General features: G+C 44.2%; 3 protein-coding genes across 3 annotated transcripts; 1 reads left to right on the top strand and 2 right to left on the bottom strand.

Annotated features, from left to right (window-relative positions):
* Positions 1-412: 412 nt before the first annotated feature.
* Positions 413-3,215, top strand: LOC119210778 (gap junction alpha-3 protein-like). The gene is made up of 2 exons (XM_037461128.2): positions 413-525; positions 1,308-3,215. The coding sequence occupies exon 2, from the start codon at positions 1,332-1,334 to the stop codon at positions 2,412-2,414; it is 1,083 nt and encodes a 360-aa protein (XP_037317025.2). The 5' UTR covers positions 413-525; positions 1,308-1,331; the 3' UTR covers positions 2,415-3,215.
* Positions 3,216-5,947: 2,732 nt separating this feature from the next.
* vma21 (vacuolar ATPase assembly factor VMA21) lies at positions 5,948-9,235 on the bottom strand. The gene is made up of 3 exons (XM_037461131.2): positions 9,043-9,235; positions 8,631-8,740; positions 5,948-7,749 (listed from the first exon to the last, which is right to left on the bottom strand). Exons 1-3 carry the CDS (start codon positions 9,213-9,215, stop codon positions 7,610-7,612), a joined length of 423 nt encoding a protein of 140 aa, XP_037317028.2. The 5' UTR covers positions 9,216-9,235; the 3' UTR covers positions 5,948-7,609.
* Positions 9,236-12,008: 2,773 nt separating this feature from the next.
* On the bottom strand, positions 12,009-21,781 carry mtnr1c (melatonin receptor 1C). Its single transcript, XM_037462560.2, has 2 exons — positions 20,950-21,781; positions 12,009-15,174 (listed from the first exon to the last, which is right to left on the bottom strand). The coding sequence occupies exons 1-2, from the start codon at positions 21,158-21,160 to the stop codon at positions 14,309-14,311; spliced, it is 1,077 nt and encodes a 358-aa protein (XP_037318457.2). The 5' UTR covers positions 21,161-21,781; the 3' UTR covers positions 12,009-14,308.
* Positions 21,782-22,272: the final 491 nt, after the last annotated feature.

The following is a 22,272-nucleotide window of genomic DNA, read 5'->3' as shown; positions in this document are numbered from 1 at the left end:
CTACTCATCCCCCCCCCCCCCTCTCATGATAGGAGAGACCCTGGTGCTAAATTTAGACCACTTGTGGCCAGACGGACTCAGAGGACACCATCATTGGCCAGCTGCCCTGTCAATCAGTGTCACAAGCGAGTAGAGGGGCTTTAAGCGTTTACATTAAAGAGTGTGCCCTGTGCCAAATTTAACCCGGTGGGGGGGGGGGTTCTGAAGGAGGGCGGGCTGGACACGGTTTCAGCTGAGAGGGCGGGTTACGTGTGTTGTGCTCAGTGGGAGACCCCGAGGCCCTGGACCCTGACTCGAGGACCGGATCAGGGGACGTTTGTCGGTGTGGAACCGAGGCTGTGGGCAGAAGAAGTCAGCTTTTCCTCTCCGTTTAAGGGCGTTGCGGGGGGGTGCGGGCGGGGGGGGGGAGGGTGGAGGCAGGGGCAGAGATCACCTCCGCACTGAGGATTGTCGTCGGGGCAGGCGGCCTCATGGAGCCCAGGAGACGAGGCGGGCTTCCCTGCAGGGGATGCATGAGCTGACAAGGTGGGTCCATCCGGAATGTTTGAGTCTATGAGCTAAAGCCTCAAAGAGTACGACGGCATTTAGAGTTCGCTTTACTCAAGTTGGATGTTGTGACCAAAGGCGTCGTAAGAAAACCGTTTCACGAGTTCAACGTACTGTTATCCTTTTATTCATCATTATCCTTTAGCATCAGGGATTACAGTCTAAGCGCTTTGATATTAAAAGCACATATTTGTTTCAATTTGAAACCCTGTCTACAGCAAATATGTTACAATAGAAATACACAAGCTGGATTTCTTAAACATCATTTCAGCAGAATCAACTATCCCTCGCTTTAGCATTCTGTGCTATATATATATATATATATATATATTAAACAAATGATATGAGCTGATTGTACAGATATGAATTAAACCATCTCTGATCCACACTTCCTCCAGCCCTGCCTACTACTTGGGTTTTTGATTTCACCTTGTGTGTGGATCACGTTGCTGTTTCCTGAGCCGTGCAGCCCAGGAGCCACAGAACCATGACCGGGGCCTCCCCCCCCCCCCCCCCCCTGTCTGCACATGCCAAATTTATACCCTCTTACAGTAACTATAATCCTGTCTGTGTCCACGTGGGAAAAAAGACATCTCTAGCTGTCTCTAGCCCCCTCCCCCCCAGTCCACCACTCGTTTAGCGACGAGGCTCCTCGGGGGGAGAGTTTAGCCCGAGCGCTGCTGACGCTTTCGAACACTTGTGGGCATCACACCCAACAAGTATTTTTACAAACCATTTCTGTCCTCCCTATGCTCCTCCAGTCCCAGATCTGAGCTCACACAGCCATGGGGGACTGGAACCTGCTGGGAAAGCTTCTGGAAAAAGCCCAGGAGCACTCCACCGTGGTGGGGAAGGTGTGGCTCACCGTCCTGTTCATCTTCCGCATCCTGATCCTGAGCGCCGCCACGGAGAAGGTGTGGGGCGACGAGCTGTCGGGCTTCACCTGCGACACCAAGCAGCCGGGCTGCGAGAACGTGTGCTACGACGTCACTTTCCCCATCTCCCACGTCCGCTTTTGGGTGCTGCAGATCATCTTCGTGTCCACGCCGACGTTGATCTACCTGGGCCACATCCTCCACCTGGTGCGGATGGAGGAGAAGCACGCGGAAAAGGAGCAGCAGAAGGAGCTCGCTCACCATTCGGACACGCACGCCCCCGTTGTGGATGGTAAGCAAAAGAAGGCTCTGGTGAGGGACAACAAGGGTCGAGTGCGCCTGCACGGGGAGCTCCTGCGTACGTATGTGTTTAACGTGGTCTTCAAAACCCTGTTTGAGGTGGGTTTCATCGTGGCCCAGTACCTCCTGTACGGCTTCGAGCTGAAGCCCATGTACACGTGCGACAGACCGCCGTGCCCCAATGTGGTGAACTGCTACATTTCCCGTCCCACGGAGAAAACCATCTTCATCGTCTTCATGCTGGGAGTGGCCAGCGTGTCTCTGCTCCTCAACCTCGTAGAGATCTACCACCTGGGCTTCACCAAGTGCCGCCAGGGCATCACCTTCAGGCGACGCCACCAATTCTCCCGGCGTCTCCCCAAGGAGCGCGGCGAGGCCGCGGCGCCGTACGCGCCCAGCTACGACGACTACTTCCACCAGGTCCAGCCGGCCTACCCGCCCGTACCGGGCTACGACCTCGAGGGCGCCGACTCGTCCTTCCAGCCCTACCACAGCAAGGCGGCCTACAAACAGAACTCGGACAACTTGGCGGTGGAACGGAGCGGTGGCAAACCGGAGGAAGGTGACCCGAAGGGTAAGAAGGGAGCCGGGTCGCCCCCCGGATCGGCCCCCGGGTCACCTACGCAGGCCAGGCCAGGCCGCAACGGCAAACCCGGCAACAACAAGACCAGAATAGACGATCTGCAGATATGAGAGGGGGGGGGGGGGTTATGTTTCTTAAACCGCTGCGAGGGGATCATGTGATCACACGTTTGACTCAGTTACACCCAGAGGAGAGTGACGCTGGGCAGGAAGCCCGCGGGCCAGTAGTCGCATGTCTCCCGAGCTCGGGCTCCTTCAATCAGGGAAGTTCTGATCCGCCGAGAGGTGTCCCCCCCCCCCACCGGCTGCCTTTTGTTTTTGAGGGACTGGATTGGATTTCACAAGTTAGACAGGAGCATTAATGGTACACATTTTGTGACAGCACCACATTTTCAGTCAACGTCTCCACTATTGTTACCCTGGAAATAGAAATAAAATCAACAGTGTGCTCAGGTTTTATATGAATGTGAATGAAGCTTCACTTGTGCGCACATAGCTTTGGGAAGTGGAGACCAGGACTGAAACTTCAGCTCTGGCTTGACAGGAAATCAGATAGCTGGGCAAATAGCTAAATTTAACCTCCCTTTAACGGTTTTCGAGGTCACCATTTAACATAGTTCACTTGCTCGGGACTTGAAGAGAAAAGCTGTGCAATACCTGACACCATATTGGACTCTGGGTGTACTGTGCCTGATTCCAGGAGGTGCCTCAAAATAAATCGCACTGGTCTCAGGAGTTCTTTAGTGCCTCTTTTTTATTGTGGCAGCCACAATTAAGTACACAATTGTAAGCACACGTTGTGCAGATCCTTGTTTGTATCTGCGTCCGTGACAGCCCTGTTTGTAAGCTGATTGAAATAAATGTCTGTCTTAAATTAAAAGTAAGTAACGTGTTTATAATCCTAACTCCACATCAGGAAAATGCCACTGTTGTTTCATTTGTGTGCATAACGAGACCACCTCAGGAGGAGAAACAAAGCCAGCATAAATATTGCAGCTCTGCCTATAAATCTTCGTTCATTTTTGAAACACTGAATGTCTGAAATTAGAAAGGACCAGATGTACTTTGAGTCATCGCCGTCCGCCCACAAACATTTCACTCGGGTTCAGAACCGACGAGCTTAGGGCCGGAACAAACACGTCGGGTTAAGACCTCGCTATCTGCATACCCACACACACACACACACACGTGTGTGTGCCAGGGGGGGGGAAACACAGGGAACCCTGGTACGGAGACCTTGACTTTAACGAGGTAGCGTGTTCATGGCGATGGAGCAGAAGTACGTTCATCATTCTCGTTCACTGCCTAAAGCGTCATGGGAAGAGCAAATATGCATTCGACTTCATTTAGTATCGAAACTATCGAGTACAATTTCTGGAGTAATAGATTACTGTTTGGGCTGAAGTTGTGTTAAGATTTAGTTCGGACGTATAATTCCAAATTTGAGTGTGTTGGGGTGCCAGAAAAAACAGCTGTATTGTATAAAAATAGCTGGTGTTGTTTGTAATGTAAGTCTTCATGACTAAAGTAAATAAACCACAATAGTCTCTAATTCCCAAAAGTTATCTGAGGAAGTGATCGTAGTTGAGAAAGGGGATTATGACATGGTGACAGATGAATGGATGTGTTGAGTATTTGAAACAATATCCTTTTAGTTGAAGCTATAGTTGCATAAGAACATGGTGATATAAAGGTTTCCATATTGACTGAATCACGTGATGAAAGTATGTGGTATATTAGTATTAGATGACATGAGGTCGTTTTTGTATAAAACGACCATGATTTTGATCAATGGTGTTTTTGTTTTTTTTTATCACATAGCTCTGCAAGTGAATAACAGCATCCTTACCTCTGGCCCTCGACTATACGAGAATAGAGAGCTCAATGCACTTTGGTGGTGGAGGAGTCTGTGCATTGTGTTTTCAATAAATGTCACCAGTTTGTATCAGCACCGTGACTTTGGGAAACATTAAAAACGAAATCCTCTGCTGTAATTGATGAAATCATTTAAGATGCGGCCCCGAGTTTGAACTGTGATATGTTAATGAATACATCATTTTCACAAAGCTACCAAATCACATTATAGAATTAGAAATATAGAGTATTGGGAGTGTGGAAACGCAAGAAAAATAAATACGTATAGACGTGAAAGGGGAAACCTATTTATCTTACCATAGTTAATTACATAGCCCTGAAATGACCTTTCATTTTAATCAAAAACTCTGAAGCTCAAAATAGATTACGTCAGGAAACATATGCAAGCTAGTTAATTGTAGCACAATCAAGAGATAGAAGACCAAGACATTTTAAAACTGCTGATTTTAATAGAAACCTGGACCATAATTATATTCTGAATGTCGAACAAGCGATAACGTTGCAATCATCGTCTCGTGGGAAACAACGACACCGACTATCACAATGAAGCCCCCTTTGTACAAGTGTCTTGTGTTAAGCTCAGTTGGAGCACAGGACTCTGCCGCCCTCTCGCTCTGCTTCAGCCTCAACGCCCGACACGTCGCGCCTGCTGTGCACGCCATCTGCTGGCCAAAGGCCACCCACACCCTGCTAGACACGTGAGTAGGTACAAGTAAACGGAATTAGGAAATTAGCAATTAGGAAATATTCATTCACAGAGACTGTCCTGAAGGTTGGAATGCATGTTAGGATTACCAAGGCCCACAGAATGAAATCATCCGAATGTTTATTCAGGGACTTACATTTGTGCGTGTAATAATGCTCCTGTTGCCACTCTTTGGCAAGTTTTTTTTGTTTGTTTGTTATTTCATTAACCGTGTGATGGATGACAAAGAGCCAGAAGCAAAGCCTGCCCTTGTGCTGCTGCAAGGGCAGACTTTAGAGAAATCAGCCACAAGGCAACACCGGGGCTCTGATGTTTGCTGACTGAATCAGTCTGAACGCTCGCAGGCCTGTCACCTCGTCACCAACACCAGCCGAGTCAAACTCCCCAGCCCAGTGCCCCGCCCCCAACAGCAAACTGTCAAATACCGGGTGGGAGCTCGATCAAAAGACGCCCAAAGGAATAGAAATCAGACGCCAAAATGGCTCCTGAAGCCGTCACTTAGTCTGGCCGGTTCTTTATATTCATATTGGGTCGTGCAACCGTGTGACGGCAGAAACTCTCCCCAGAAGTCAATAAGGTTTCTTATTCTCCTCAGCAGACTTTATTCTCAATAAAGGATATTGGGCTTGTCAAAAATGTAGATAACAAGGAAATATTCAGATGTGAATTCCGCTTTAAAGAGGATGAATCGGGTATTAATTCCAATAAATTTGAATTTGTATAGGAGCATTTTGTCATTGCGTGTCCAGATATCCTGCAGGGACGGATGAATTTGCTTCTGGTATAAACACCATAAAGAATGTATAGTTAATAATAATACAAACCGCAGCCTACAAACACTTTGTTCTCAATGGAAGCTTTGATTTAGACAGATTGTCATGAAGCTTACGGCATACAGACGAAAAGTCCAAGTCATTTGTTGTTGGATTTTCTTCAAAAGGGCCCCAAATTATCAGTTCTTTTGAAGTTGATGGAAATAATCTGAGTGCTCAATTTAGTGGATTTTATAGAGATGATACACTTGGTTTCAAACATTTTCTTCAGACAGCATTTGGACGTGTGATTGGCATGTTCTATTCTTTTATTTATTTGCTAAATTTACTAATTAACAAAAGTAGCAAAGATAAAATAAATTGACAGTATTTACATGTTCTACCAGGCCACCATGGCTCTATCATATGATTGCATTTTCCTGGATTGCCATCACTTTCATAAATTGATCAAATAAAACACAATCTATGACTTAACGTAACGTGTTTCAAATTATTATACAAGGACTTTTTAAAATAGCATGTCATGTTTTTTCTATTATACTGACTCACAAATCTGACTGACAGCCTGTCGCAAGGGATCCAGCAGCAATGCATCATGGGGCAGTTGTAGCGAGGCAACGTCTCACACTGAGAAATGACCGCTAATCCACATGCCGTGCAGCGTGAACCCAATCCATCCTCAATTTATACGCCAGACCCTGTATAAACAGTACGTCAGTAGGCCATTAATAACAAAGCTTGTACACTTAGTGTGGCCCCCGCAAACTGGAAGACTTTTACGTCTCTGATATCACAACACAAGTTCACTAGGAATTTTCATTACATCACATAAAGCGTCTGAAGACCTCATCATTTTCTTCTCTGCTGAGCCGCTGCCTGGCCGGCTGTTTCTACGGGTTTGAACAAAGACATGACATGCTGCTTTGGGAAAAAGTGTAGGGTTTGCGTCCCCCCCCCCCCCCATCCACTACAGACCGGAGACTGGTGGCATGACAAACTTAAACAAAAGAAATCTGAATAGCACAAAGTCCTGACATGCTTGCGTCATTAGTGTAACGCATTACTAAAGAGGAATAATAATAAAAACAAACCTTTCCACGCTAAATTTGACACAAAAAAAAATAGATATGAATCTGGATTGTGGTTTTGTGAATTAACAAAAGTAAAAACATCTTTTTGGGCTCAATTGGGTATTGAGTATGTAAAGGCGGGTAACTGAAAGTACAATTTGAGTTTATTTAAGCAAATGAACCTTTTAATCCGAACCACACAACTAAACCGAGAACAGCCTGAAATGAACAAACATCATAGAGTACAAAGCATTCCTTTGAATACAAATAGACATCGCAATCATATTCCAATTCAAAGTTACAAAATGTCACCATATGCTACATTAAACACATTGAATATTAAGAACAGAACATGAATTCATATGCTCCAAAATAGTATGAAAGTTAAGCCAGTTTTGGGTTTATATTAAAGTCAAAAAGGTACGTGGATCATAATTGAAATTTGAGGACAAAATGATCAATTCAGCACTGCAAATTCTCACAGAATGGACGTGGAGCATTTTGGAATCAGATTCTTTGTATATAAATATTTCAAGGACATTCACTTTGTGTGTGTGTGTGTGTGTGGACTCTTCATCCAAAACCCAAAAGATGTTTTCCTACCTACGCGAGACATATCTTACCCGCGAAGGGACTCGCAGCACTCGGCCAAACGGCAGCTTATAACGAAGCCTCTTAAAAATAGTGGCCGTCCACTCCACCAAATAATACAGTAGTTTCATGCTTTAACCTTGCGTTAAAGCCTAAGCGCAACCAGATCCCCTAACTGCCTGGTTGGTAGAGATGGTACTTTGTGCTGGAGCCCATGGTGGTTGGGGGGGGGGGGGGGGGGGGGAACACGCCGGTGTCTCCTCCAGGCTTACGGGCTGCCGGGGACATGCCTTAATCGTGTTTGCCCTTCCCTTTAGGCGCGCCTTCGTTCCACGCCACGTAAACAAACAGGGCCAACACCACATGCACGGCGAGCACGGCAACGATGGCGGCGTAGAAGTAGCTGTCGGAGCTGGACAGCTTCATCGAACCTGAGAAAACAGGGACGGAAAAGCGGCTTCAATAAAAAGGGCCAAAGGTGTCTTTTTTTGTTTGTTTTAGAAACAGAATGCAGATTAATTATTTATTTTTTAGGTGTAGCACTACTTGCAACTAAGTGGATGGATGTCAGTTGCTTTGTTGGAAGTTCTGTGCCTTTTCTAAAACCTTTTTAGCACAATTAGCATATGTAGCTAGTCGTTCCAATTACATTTTGTGTTAATGAAAAGTGTGACACAAACAAAGTCGATTCAACCTCACCCGGTGAAATAAAGCTGCAAACTGACGGCGTGTTACTGTGCGACAGCAGTAACGCACTACAGGTCAAAGTTGGGCTGCGCGTTCGAGTGTTCGACTTTGCATAAAAAAATGCTGTTAGTTCCCAAAACCATGTCAACGACGGCTTGAGAAACACTGGATGCGAGGAGCCGACGTTGGTGGGACATTTTGTGGCTTTTGTCAGTCGCAGCGTGAACGTTAGAACGTATGCAAGACGTGGTAAACAATTGACAATCTTCTAAGCCGTCCTTGGCTTTCAATGTCATTTCAAACACTATATACAATAAAATATTGGAATAACACAACTTCATCATTTTAAATGGAGATATTAGTGACAAAGATGCTCTGGTGACAGTTTGATTTATTATTGGCCAATAGTATAGGGGATTTTACTACAGTAAAGTAAAAGAGATATTAACGTACATGAAACGAAGAAAGACAAATTGTTTGTGCAGAAGGTAAAGTCATTATAGTCTATGCCCTACTAGGCTTTTTATACATGAAAATATTTGATTTCAGTTGGCCACAAAGTGAAGAGGCTCGTCGGTGGTTTCCTGTCATCTACGCCACAGGAACAAAACAAGGTGAAGCTTACCCTCAAAGAGGTACGCCTTGGTAGCAAAGTAGAGTCCAATGGGCAGCGTCACCATCAGGATGGTGAAGAACAACAGCGTCTTGAGGGCTGACACCAGGGAGCTTTCATTTCTGCAGGAGTACAAGTTGTGTCAATCGGCCCGGATGGATAACAGAGAGTCACGTGAGAGCTGTGTAGGAGCGACGGGTTGCATGCTGGATTAATTAATGATGCGTTCAAGGATTACACCACACGGAATACAAGTATCGTGTAGACTTTGGGACTTGCTGAACATCGCGCAGCACGGGGAGGGGGGAGGGGGGGGGGGGGGTTTAAAACAGACGTCAGCCCGGAGAGGCTAAGCTAACTAGCCTGGTTAGCTAGCTGGGTTAGCTAGTTGCGGGTATAAAGTACGTTATTAGTGTTCGCTCACCCCCTGTAATACGCCGGGGGCCCGGCGTCAGAAGCTGCTCCGACAGATCCGTCCATTGCTGGGCCGATCGGAGAAGAGGTTAAGATGGAAAACGTGAAATATACGCAGTGAATGTTAGCGATTCCCCCGTTTGTGATGTGGTGTCTCCGTAGCTCAAGCGTCTCCTTCCGCATAGGGTCATGGGATCGTCACGTGACCAGTTTGACGTCATGTTTGTCTCGCTTGGACTTGGTATATTTTTTAGATGAAGTGTACTTCTATACATTTCTTATTTAAATATAGAGGTAATCAACTCTTAAGCAAATATATAATAAAGCTGTATTGAAATTGTCAATAATCTTGCATACATTTCTAAAAATGATTTATCAGATGTTTAATATTTTGTATGGTGTTTTGTTTGCAAAGTAACTTGGTTTACAACGTTTAATACAATAATAAATGCTTACGTGCAGTAGGCCAACAAAGGTAAATATACAAAATATTTACGCAAGGAACTTTAAATAGATTCGACTGATCATATTCTTATAGCCTACACTCTTGGGAACTACATTTAGAAGAACAAACATTCAGGTTTAATGTATATCCCTAAGGCCCCAATAATGTTTATGGCTCTTATTCATTTGTTTTGCCATTCTCTTTCTCAGAATCTTTTTTTCTCCACTTCATACGTTGATGTAAAAGACACCTGTCTGGGTTTATGTAGGGCATCTGTTTCACGGGACATTGTATATAGTTTGAGGTTCATTGTAAAAAAAAAACAAGCTCTGTTTGGGTTGATCAGAGGTGGTTTACTTTTCAATGTACCAGGAAATGGTCAAATCAGCATCACGTCCCCTGTCAGACAAACTTTGACATCTTCCTTTTTCACAGATTTGTGAGGGAAAATGAAAACATGATATTTCACTTTTCTTCCCATTCCCATATCCACACTCCAAAAATATGGACGTAAGCTTGCTAGTCAAGTGTTTTTTGAGACATTTTTGTGTCTTGTCTGCTTGTGTACACTACATTCCTGAATAACTAAACGCTGGATTTCCTGATTTGATTGTAGGTGTAAGACAGAGACATTTAGTCCATTTTGTGCGGCCTGTATACATATTGTTGTGGGCTGCGTGTGGGTTTGGGTGAAGTCTCGCTGTCGTGTTGTCAAGGAGTGGCACTTTCTGCTCCAGTTGGCTTTGTTCTCATCTGTATCGCGCTCAGCAGGTTCCCCAAAACACATTTCATTTGAAAAAAGACTGACAAAAGTGAACCAGACAGAGCCATTAAGAAAAATCCAATGATGTGTTTAAAAAAATTATTATTTCACTCTTCATCCCAGTTTCACTCTTAATTGATTTTCCAAATGAGACCACGTGTTGACATGAAATGCCTTATTCAATAGGTTTCTTTCATTGGTCGCTGGATGAACAACTGACTGATATTTAATAACAATAAATATCAGCTGTTTTGTTTCATGATCCATATCGGAGACAAACAGATATTTTTGTACTCAGTACTGTATGCAGACGTCTGGAGTTCAGATGTTAATATCTCTGTCCATATCAATATCATATAGGACCTCTCATTCATGAACAGGTCATGTTTAATCATTCAAAAATTCTAAATTCCATCTTTCGATCACTCTTAACTTTTATTTTCTCTGGAAACAAAAGCAAAACAAAAAAATAATTCCAAATAAACATCTTCACCCCGTTATGGTGGGAATATCACATTTAATTAAACCATCCAAAATTGAAGTTTTAAAAAAGTCATCTGGCTAAGGGTTCGTTGTTGCAAGTTAATTTTAGTACTAAATGGTCCTTGCACAAGTGCATTGACCTTTGACCGTTCCCATGGCTCTCTCCGTCCCGACTCCCCGAGCAGTGCCTTTTCCATTCCATGTGTCACTAGTGCTCCACGTCAAACATGAGGCACCACACTCGACACCACACCTGTTGTTTTGACCGAGTGACGGTGCCAAAATGTTGTGACTAAATGGAAATGAAGTTTCCATTCCAAATGAGAGTACAAATAGCTCAAAACACTAAAAATAGTTCAATGCTATTCTCTTCTTTGTCATTCGCTGCTTTTACAACTTCAGCTAAAAGTGAGAGGATTGTTTTTGGCATTTTCTTGCATGTGAAAGTACAGTATAAAGGTAATGAAGTATGTATTCAAGCACTGTGTTTGAAGTGCATTGTCAACAGAAATGTCTAAATCCTAGATTGTTAGCACTCACATGTAGGTATACTCTTGCTAACTTGGGTTAGCAAAAACCCAGGGGTTGAACAGCAAGCCTGTGAAAAATAGACATGTAAATACGCTCAAAGTTAATGCGTTGATCTATGCGATTGTCGTGGGAATTCTGAATTCTGCCTCTATGATGTTCAAATGTGTCTAGTTTTGTGTTTAAAATACAGTTAAACAGCTGTGTCTAAAATGCACACCTTTTGAAGTTATTACTTGTCCATATTTATTATTTAGTCTTTAGAAGAAAAAACAACTTTTAATTGTGGGATGAATTTATTCATTTTTCTTTCTCTTGGCAGTCCTGCTGATACTGTGGATCAGTGTACTTCTTCGTACACAATATTTAGTGTTTGGCAAATTATATAGCAGATAATATTGCCTTTTTTAAAGGCAACTATCTCACTGGTAATTAAGTATATTTACATAGTTGTGTTTGTACCTTTACTTTGAGTAATTTTTTCCCCACTGGCATCACCGCAAATCCCTGTTAACAAACAAGGGGCGTGGGGACATTTTGTCAAGTAGAAAAACCTAAACATTTACATTTTATCTATAATATACACTGCTGTACACTCCTCGGTGTAGTAATAAAATGAAGGCATTTATTATGACCATCATCCACATTTCCTGCTCTCATTGGCTTCCTTGGACCCCCCCCGCCCCCCCGCCACCAAACACCTCCTGGTAGTATTGTGACCCACAGCCCATTGAGAAATGTAGGAACGCGTCACATGCATGAGAACACAGGCAGCGCTAAACCCGACGAACACATCCATTTGGAAACTTGCTATCGGGGCAGCAGGCTCACCGTGAGACCCCACTGCTGTAAAATGCACTGATGTGCAAGAGCTGTAGACATTCCTCTGTGCATAGAAGTGCTGCATTCGTGTTCCTCTGGTGAGGCAGTAAACCGCCGCGGCATGCTACCGTTGCACCGCGTGGCGCTTCGCTCTTCGTGCATTGTGTGTGGTGGAAATTATCTTCATCTCAGCAACCACGAGAAGGACGATATGTTCTCACTGGCCTCGACGACCGCAAATGCACTGCACGGTGGGGAAAAAAAATATTAGTCAAGCCTTGTATCTGACAACTTGATGTAATTCATAATATGTAATTCCGACAAATAATTGATATTAAGGATCGATGGTGTGCCTGGAGCTCACCCTACAGAGAAACCAGGGAGACAGTGTCACATGCACAGTGTGTGTGAATGCAGCAGACTAGAGTCAAAGCAGATAGCTCTGTCCTTGAACATTCAAAAATAAATGTTCTATTCATTTGAAATAACAGGCTTAACTGCCAACTATTTATTCACAAAGTCACTGTATATCATAATCAAAAGCTATCCACCATTGGTGGACCCTTTGTAAACCTTTGGGCTATCTGTGTCCCTCAACTTTCATTCTTTACGCCAAGCTCAGCTGGCTGTGTCCTGACTGTAGATCCATACTCAGCGGACAAATACAGTTTATTATCCTCTTGTGTTAGAAAACAAAAGAGCACATTTACCAGAATGTCAAACAATTCCTTGGCAGATAAATACATGTGGGCGGAATCATCATTAAGAGGAGAGAACGAAGATAGGTGGGCGAGGAGAAGAGAAGAGAAGAGTCGCCCGCCATTAGTCTGTGACTCGTCAACGCGTCATGTTCCCTCAAGGCCCTTTAGCCACTCATCTGGAGCTGACCCGCCACTGGCATGTGGGCTGCTTCTTTCTTCCACATCAGAGCACTGTCTTGCAAAGATCGCAAGATGGATTTGGGCCGTTTTGCGTTACATTGCCGCTCTGCAGCTTGACAGCCCCCCGTGATTCATCGAAGATCAACATTCCGTAACCGTCGCATACAGAGTTTCATTCAGTCAGGAATCAGGCGGCCCGACCGGGGTTAGTTGCAGCGTAGCACAGCGGAGCAGCAAAAACAGAACACTGACATGACAGTAAATGTTGTGCAGAACATATTTATAAGAATCCGTTGAATTAGACATGGTGCATGTGTAGCCTCTTTAATATTCCAGTGACAGAGCATCATATCAAGAACGCGTCACATTGACATCTCGGAGCCTCCGTGTGAGGTGAACTGCTCGCGGTTTGCTGGGAGGCTGTCAGAGCTCATCTCAGCGAAGGTGACGTGCGCTCAGGCGCACTTGCACAAACACGTAATTACATCTCTGGCTCCTGATGCGTATCACGCCCCCCCCAGCAATTTAATAAACAAGGAGGATAGCTGTACTCATCTGTTCATTTTCAAAATGTCTAAATCATCCAGGGTCCAAAGGGGGATGTCTGAGGCCTTCATCATTTTGTCTTATGAAATTGATCCAGCAGTCAAGGCAGTTTAAAGTTTGGTTTTACTGAAAAATTGACACTGTGAGAGAATACAATTTTACTATCTGAAGGCACATATTCTTCTATTCACACAAAAGTCTGTTTCAGACATTTCTTCTTGTTTTTATGAGGGCATCGCGGCTCAGAAGACAAGCCTGAGGGTGAACCAGCATCATGATGAATAAACACAGGCTACATTCCCAGCGAGAAGGAGCTTGAGATATTCATACGAACCAAGGGTGAAAAATAATAAATGCAAACGTCCTTCATTTTCATTAAAGCTGCAATATGTCAGATACAGAGGTACTTTGAACTAAAACAAGCAACCTTTAGAATCTTCCATTGTTAATGCTGTATTTACGAGCAAAGAGATAAATACGTTTATTCTATTAACCTTCCACCATCAATCGGTGCAAATATGCAGTGCGTTATTCTGGTGCACAAGGTACCCAGTTTAAAGTGAAGTGACTGAATCTCTGAATGTTTTTGGACAAATACTGTTACCTGAATATGTTTTTTTTTTTTTAAACAGAGTGCAGAATTACAAAGACGGCACAACACACCAGTGATCAAACTGTGATGTTTTTCATCTCAACACGAGGCAATGGTGTGTCTGACACGGTCCGAAAGGGAAACTATGTTTGCATCTTTGCCACAAATCGCATGGAAGGCACTGGACGAAATATGGCACAGACCCGCTAAAACAGATTACACATTTATCTCTGCTACATTATTGTTCGTAAAAGCCGGTATAGGCTTGCTCTTCAGTCCCTCTGTGCCACACTTGGAGGTCTCCGTGAGGAGCAAACGTGGGACACAAAGACCGAGAACGATGGTCTTGTATTCTTTGCGGAAGTTTTGGTTGAGCAGCCCATAAATGACGGCGTTGAGGCAACTGTTGAAGTACGCCATGAAGTAGCTTGTGACAAAGAGCCACTCGGGTATGTTGGGCGCAACTCTTTCTGGGTTTATAGCGACCGCCAGTCCAATGAGGTTAAGCGGAGCCCAGCACACCGCGAACAAGACAAACACCACAAACATCGTCAGGAAGTTCCTCATGTCGCTGGGTTTCAGTTTGGTCCTCAGCTCCGGTTTCACGCGACGTTTCACTCGAATCACCAGCACCCATATCCTCATGTAGCAGTAGGACACCACCGACAGTGGGATCAGAAAGTGAATGACCACCACCGAGATGGTGTAGTACGAGCTGACCGTCTGGGCGAAGGTGCAGGAGTAGACGCGCGGGTCGTACTGCAGCGAGCCGACAAAGAAGTTTGGCACCGTGGCGAGCGCCGTCAGGAGCCAGGTGAGGCCCAGGTAGCAGCAGGTGTTCCTCAGACTGTACAGCCGGTCGTAGTGGAGGCTGTGGCAGATGTAGCAGTAGCGGTTGATGGCGATGGCCGTGATGTTGAAGATGGAGCCGATGACGCTCAGGCCCATGACGAAGCCGCACGCCTGGCAGTGCAGGTCGCCCATGGTCCAGTCATCGTGGAAGATGGCTGTCAGGACCAGAGGGTACGGGTACAGGGCCACCACCAGGTCCGCCACGGACAAACTCACCACGAAGATGTTGCCTTGAGAAACAGGAGAGGTTTGGGGTGACAGAACAAAACATGACCCAAACTGGTGAGTGACGGAACCACGCGGCACGTCAATGGAGCGTCACGGAGGTCCAGCTGTGTTTTCCATTGTGCCCTCTGTGGTTCATTTTGATGAGGCATTTGACACTTACTCCCCACTACAGTAAACAACATTTTCATTTATTTTTTATCTCTGTGGATGCTAGTGGTGCTCAATTTACCACTTAAATATAACTACTGACAGGATTGACAGGGGTTTGGTGCCAAGGGGATGAATCCCACTCAATTCGTCCTTCAGCAGACTTTCTCTCTCTGTGAGATTCACATTTGAGGTTTTTGGTGAACGACATTTTTTGGATTACGATGACTAATACCACTGACATTCATGTCCCACTGCTTATGGTCATTCTGGGGATTGAGTTATCATTTTTAAAATCTACAGTACTTTGGCTGTGGACCAAATACCTGCAAAATTAACAACATTCCCATCAGCACCCGCTGTAGTTTGTGTTTGGTGCTAATTAGCAAACAATAGCAGCCTAATACGCTAAACTCCCATCTCAGTTTAACAAGTTACAGCCGCTGGCATGGCTGTAGATTCCTAGTCTGGTTGTTAAACAATGACATTATTTCGCAACTCACACAATACATTTGTTGCAGTGACATAATTCTAATTGGCAGGTCGATAACAATAAAATTCCTCAATCAAGTTGATGTTCAATTGAGCTCATAAAAAGCAGGATATATCTTTGGAAGAGGTGAATCTTGGCGTCCGATATTGTTAGCCAGCTGTTGTGGGTGGGCGGATAAAACAATAGATCAAACTTGAATGTGTAGGATTAAGACGATAGATAACTAGCGCAGCGGAGACTCCATGCAGTTTAAGTGGTGTTTTGCTTTATTGTGCAATAAAGGGTGTATATGTGTGTGTGTGTGTGGGTGTGTGTCTGTATGTGAGCTTCACCTCAGAGTCAAGATTAGTGGAGATTTTACAGAAATAACTCATTTCCGTCCGCAATTAAATCCAGTTAAACCATGTTTTTCCTTTTACTTACTGGCACACGTCTTTTGATGATCTTATGATGTTGTTTCGAGCAAATCAAAATAAACCTGTTACTAAAGGTTAATAAATATTATTATGTCTGCATGTCATTAATAACTCCTTTCCCGTTTCTGGCGCATCATTACATCACTGCTAAGAGTATAAATATTTATGCTTTCTGTAAATAATCTGAAAAGCTCATTTTACAAACTTTGTTTGTCAGACATTGGGGTTATTCAAGGGGTGATATAACATAAACCACCAGCTGAAGTCTGTGAATGTGCAGGGCGAAAGACTCTTGCTCAACAGCTGAAACAACAGCTTTGATTGGCAGATATGATGGAATTTAAAACACATGTTGGCCATCAATCCTCTGCATTCAAAGCTGGTTACAATCCCCCTCAGGGACAGCGCCTCTGCAGTGTGTCTAATTTCAACTGACTTTTACTGAACTCGATTGAATGAATGTGGTAACGAGAAACAACAAGGAACATGCGACATCATAATCATGTCATTATATTCCCACTGGGAGTCTTTTTTTGTTTTATTTTTACAAGAAAAGTCAGATGTCGGTGGAGTGTTTCCCCCTCATGCCTGACGCAGGTATTCAGCGGCATTCGATTTCTAAGCTTCCAAAGCAGCCCGAGCCGTCTCTCGGGCCCACTGAGATAAAAAAAATAAAAGCGTTTGCTCTTTATCCTCCAGTCAGCTCAGTGGGCAAATCTGTCAGATTGTATTTGTGACGCTCGCAGTGCTCACTGTGTGCATTTGTCATCGTGCAGGGTTCTGAATCCCGGCTGACATCACGCGGCTCGGTGCTATCAAGTGAGCTAGTGGGACAGGGCCTGGTGCAACCCTCATAGCTCTCTCTGGCTGAACCCTCTCACCGCTTTGTCATCAAGAGGATGAGGTAGGTGCTAAAGCACCGCTGAGGGGGCTCGCTGTGAAGCGGCCAGATGACTCTTTGTTTTGTTGGCATCTATTATTAAAACATTGGCCGATAACCGCCGCCTCCCGCTGTTTGATTAAACAACTTGGCCCGCTCGATGCTTATCACACCCCGAACTCACGGCACTGTAGACCATGATTGTTTTAGTGTAAAACAGCTGAACAATAACGGTCTTGCCGGCTGAAGTCCATGGGAGCTATTATTATAACGGAGTGCGGGTTTAATAGAACTCCAACAGCTGATTGGTTGCAGCCCACAACATCTCTGACAGCATTGGCCATGTGATCTGATTTCACGGTACACTCTTCGCATCGTGTCAACCGAGTCTTGCTGTAAGTGTCTCCCTCCTGAGACTCCTGAGCAACCAGGGAGTGTCTGTCTGTCACATATCTGTCACATTTTGTGGCGAATGAAATATAAATTGAAACAATACACCAGGCAACTTTTCAGCTCTGCCTGAATAGAACCACCAGAGTCATCCAGCCCACACAAGGCTGCAGCATTATTTCAAGGAAACAACCTCCCAAACGGAATAAGGACCAGCATATGTTTCATTCTTGGCTCGGTAAACAACATATTCATGGCATATTTCTTAATTTTTTACTGAATTGTTCTGTATATTGATAATAAAAGTAATAGGAATAATGGTAGAAAATAAAAAAGAATGCAAAGTGGGAGCACAATTGGGTAATGAAGCCGAGTGAAGTTTTAGTTTGACAAGTTGCATGGCACCGTGATAAAACTGTATCACAAAGACTTATGTTCCATTCCAATGTCAAACCCACCTTCTGAATCCCATTACCTTCACTGCTCACACAGGAACCGGGATATACTGCACTTTGACTCACTCGGCCATATTGAAAGACGTTGGCTATGTGTAGGACGGAAAGTATCACTTGGATTTGGCTGGACATCAACAATGTGAGGATTATTACGGCCTACAATAAGTGCAAATGCAAATTTGATTTTATTAGACCCCGTCAGTCTCATCATAAATAAGCATCAATAACCTCTCGGCAAGGGCTTTTGCATTCAGGACTGTCAGGACTACTCCAGAAACTCCTCCTCAACCAGCCAGAGAATTTAATTGGAAGAAGTTTAAAATTAAAATGACAAAAGCTGCCTTTTGGTGATGCAGCCCACCGTGAGACCGGCCAAAAAAACATCATGGTCTTCATCAAAGGCCATCCACCAATCAGATCTGCCGTGTCTGAGAAAATAAGACCCCTGGTGGGCGCCATTCCAGCCACCCAAGGACTTTAGTAAATTGTGAAAATTTGAATAAGAACAGACCACTATTCAAAGAAGAATTGTTACATAACCCTGTATTTACCTTATTTAGATGTGCTTTGTTCAAATAATCCCAATCGGATGGATATTCCGCCTCTATGATGACCACGATAGAAAACTGAAGGCCATGTACTATTTTTTGTTGGGGAAGGAAGACATGTTTAATGTAGAGTGCTACAGTGATAATCCCCCTGGATCTGAGCTTTTAATTTAAACTGGCTTCTGGTTTGACTCACTAACCGCTGACTGAATTAACCCCCCCCCCCCCCCCCGCCCCCCCTCTGGACACTCCGGTTTTTAGGTGGATGTGGAAGGGGCACATGATTTAACTAAATTCAATCTCCAAACCTCATAAAACAGCACAGCTCCTGACTTGGAAGTGCGTGTGTTCCCGTGCATGCATGCATGCAGGCATGCATGCGCAAGCATGCACATGCACACTCGCACACAGACAAGTTCATTCTTTCGTTATTACCTCCATCTGCTCCCTATCGTCGTTTTCTTTTGCTCTCCCTTCTCCCTCTCTCTCTCTCTCATGAGTGCATTTTCAGAATGTATTTTTAGTATGGTTAAACCCAGTGGGGAAACTCTAACGTCGACCCCCATTGGCAGCCCTATGCCACGCTCTTCCCTTTGATCCAGATTCACTGGATTGATCATTTTACATTTGCACACTTGAAAGAACCTGCAAACCTTTTCAATACAGAACATGTGGTACCAGCTCTGGAAACGCATGAAGATAATGGGGACAAATTCATTCTCTTAGATGATATAGCATAATTGTTACAAAATGTGCACACATGCAGATGCATTTTTTTGGGAGTGGTGGGATATAAGGTGGCAAGGCTTGTGTGTTGAAGGGAAGCCGAGATGAAAGGTCCTGCTGCAGTGTGTGTGTGTGTGTGTGTAGAAGCCAACCTGCAGTCTGACTGGTGTGTGATGGAGAGAGGGATGTATTCAGAGCCAACCTGACACATTACAATATATGACTTCACTGTAAACCATGCATTATATCTCACTATATCACGCATTAGTCCCAGATATGCTCCATGTCTCGGTGCAATTAACCGTGACTTGACGGGACCAATGAAGTAGCAGAAGGGTGACATGAGTTCACTAATCACTGCAGTGGCTGTAGTCCAGTGACATAAAGAGGACTTTTGAACGGGGCCGTTTCGCCCTCTTGTTTGAGACCAGTCTACTGTGGAGATGTTGCAAACCAGATAATCAAATCATTCTTCGTGCTCCTATACTCCGCGGCAAACAACGCTTGGCTACTGTGTGCATGGACCTCATTGAGTGTGTTATGCAATGTATTTCAAATTATAATTAAAAGCTAATTATTACAAACACGTAATGATGTAATCCATTTGCCTGGTTTGCATGTGCTCATTGGCAATATGTTGTGATCCTTGAGTTTTATCTTTTTACTAAGAGCAGGCGTTCTTGACTTTTACCTGCAGAGCTCATGGTACATTGTCATTTATCTCCAGTATATATATATATATATATATATATATATATATATATATGTTCAAAGCAGCAAAACGCCACACAGTTTTGCTTTTATAGATTTTGTTCTTGACGAAACATCTCAGTATTCCATTTAGTTATTTTTGGAAAACAAAAACATGAGGTCATATCATTGAAATTAATTGTATTACAAAATAAGTATTATGTGTCAGAAACACACAATTTTTGAAACCTTGTACATTGCATTTATTTAGGAATGATAAAAAAATCCATAAAACGTTGCATAGCTTATTTGCTATATTAATAGACTCCTTTTTATAGTATAATTTAAGTCAAGATGTAATTTTTATTCACCGATGGCAAAAAAGATCAAAGTTTATTCTGTGTTTTTTTTTAAACTGGCATATTTGGTCAGGGGAATACTTAGCACATATTGATGGGGAGAATGAAACACTGGAAATGATTGAATGATGAAAACCAAATGACCAATACAACAGCATTCCTCACCGTTGTTGCTTATGCAACACGACGGGACCTCATTTAAGTAGGAGCGGAATCATCTGGGAAGGAGAAGCATGGAAAACGCTCCAGATGCAGGAGAGAAGGTTTTATCATTTATGGAGAGATATGAAGACAGACAGGCAAAGCTGTGGACGACCCCCCCCCCCCCCCTCCCCACCCACTCAGACTGGAGGCTCACTTCAGATAGCAGCCTGATTGTCGAGCCCAGAGCAGAGGTCACACGCTACAAGTTGGATTACATAATAATAGTTGTGAATGAAGAGAGGGAAGCAAGGCATCGCACTAGAGGTCATTCAGATGGAGAATTCTCGTTTTTGTTTTGAGCCAATTAAAAAGTCTGCTTTTAAAACACATTTTTCTATCTGAAATAACACAAACACATGTTAAATGTAGAGTGTGTGTGTGTGTGTGTTTGGCCTAATTTAAACACCTTTCCAGAATAAAGCCGCCGTCGGCATGTACATCTTGGGCTGTGTTCGGTTGTGTCTCTCACCTGCATTCCTCAGCTTTTTGTTCCTGTACACCGACAGGATGACCAGCACATTGCCCAGGATGTCCACTACGATGGTGAAGATCAGCACGCTGGCCAGCGTGGTGGACAGCCCGGTGGAGGAGGCGCTCGCCCCGCGGTCGCTCTCGTTCCGGGACGAACAGTCCGACCCGTTTAGCCCCACCGCCTCCCCAACATCCAAATCCAACTCCATCTTTCCTCAGGGCGCAGCGGCCATAGTGGGAATCGTCCGTTGTAGTGTCACACAGCTGGATACAAAAAGATCTACATCCCCAAAAATCCAAAATGCTTTCACTGGAGGGAGTCGTGAACTTTGAGACAACCCCGCTCTGCCTTTGGAGTGGTGCGAGGAAGACGCCAACTCTGACAACATGGTAACCTGAATGTTAACAGACTGCACGCAGGGAAACACAAGAAGTTCATTTCAAATGTGCTAAAGATGCCAGGAGCTCCAGTGTCTGTCCTCGGTGAAGATCCTCTCCAGTCACCAAGGCTCTTCTTTGGCGCACTACGACCGTTTTCTGTCGAGGAGCCATGTGAGCGCTCACTTGCGCGTAAAGGCAAAGCTCCAAGTGCGAAGCTCATATACAGAGCAACACAGAGTCCAGTGTGGGGTTTTTTTGTTTTGTCGATGAGGGCAATTTAACGACAATATCTGTGTTTTTTTGGTCTGTATAATAATCATTTGGTCTGTAGCGAGACTCCAGCCAGTAATATAGTGTCGCCAATCTTGGCGTCCTGAGTCTTCTGTGTGACCGGCTCGTCCAATAACAACACGTCAACAACACGCCAGGTGGAAGAGGTTGAGATCCGACTAAACGTGGGGGAGTGGAAAGTCGCACCAAGGACACTGTAGCTTAACAACATGTCACGTTTTTTTTTTTTTTTAAGGTTTTATTAATACACACACACTCCTTCCATGTGCATGGTAATGGCGCCTTCAAGTGTCCAATAGAGACGACTGCAGACAGAAAGATGTGCTTACTATGGAATCTAGAATTTCACTAATTCCACCTCACGGGTGTCGTGTAAAGCGGGTCTCTGCCCCCGGTGACCCATGAGGCGCAGGTTGCCTCATCGTTGACTTGGCTGTGCACGTGGCCCACTGGAATGACAATCGGATTCCATCAATTTTATTATTATTATTTGTGCTCACAGTGTATATAGAAATATTTTCTCATCAACCCCTTAAACCATTTATGCCCATATACCAAAATGTAGAGACCTGAGAAGCGGCTGTTTGCTCATTGTGACAGTTTATTACTTACACAGTAAAAACCTGTTAAAAGAGCAAAAACCACATAA

Source organism: Pungitius pungitius, chromosome 2 (genome assembly GCF_949316345.1).
Source record: "Pungitius pungitius chromosome 2, fPunPun2.1, whole genome shotgun sequence".
Taxonomy (NCBI): Eukaryota; Metazoa; Chordata; class Actinopteri; order Perciformes; family Gasterosteidae; genus Pungitius; species Pungitius pungitius.
This window is presented reverse-complemented; position numbering and strand designations above follow the sequence as displayed.

Excerpts from the sequence above, each read along its gene's own strand:
- LOC119210778 (XM_037461128.2), top strand. The coding sequence starts at position 1,332 with ATGGGGGACTGGAACCTGCTGGGAAAGCTTCTGGAAAAAGCCCAGGAG.
- vma21 (XM_037461131.2), bottom strand. The coding sequence starts at position 9,215 with ATGCGGAAGGAGACGCTTGAGCTACGGAGACACCACATCACAAACGGG. Across the intron at positions 8,741-9,042 it reads CCCCCGGCGTATTACAGGGG|AAATGAAAGCTCCCTGGTGT; the intron begins GTGAGCGAACAC and ends GTACTCCTGCAG. Across the intron at positions 7,750-8,630 it reads CAAGGCGTACCTCTTTGAGG|GTTCGATGAAGCTGTCCAGC; the intron begins GTAAGCTTCACC and ends CTGTTTTCTCAG.
- mtnr1c (XM_037462560.2), bottom strand. The coding sequence starts at position 21,160 with ATGGAGTTGGATTTGGATGTTGGGGAGGCGGTGGGGCTAAACGGGTCG. Across the intron at positions 15,175-20,949 it reads CAAAAAGCTGAGGAATGCAG|GCAACATCTTCGTGGTGAGT; the intron begins GTGAGAGACACA and ends CTGTTTCTCAAG.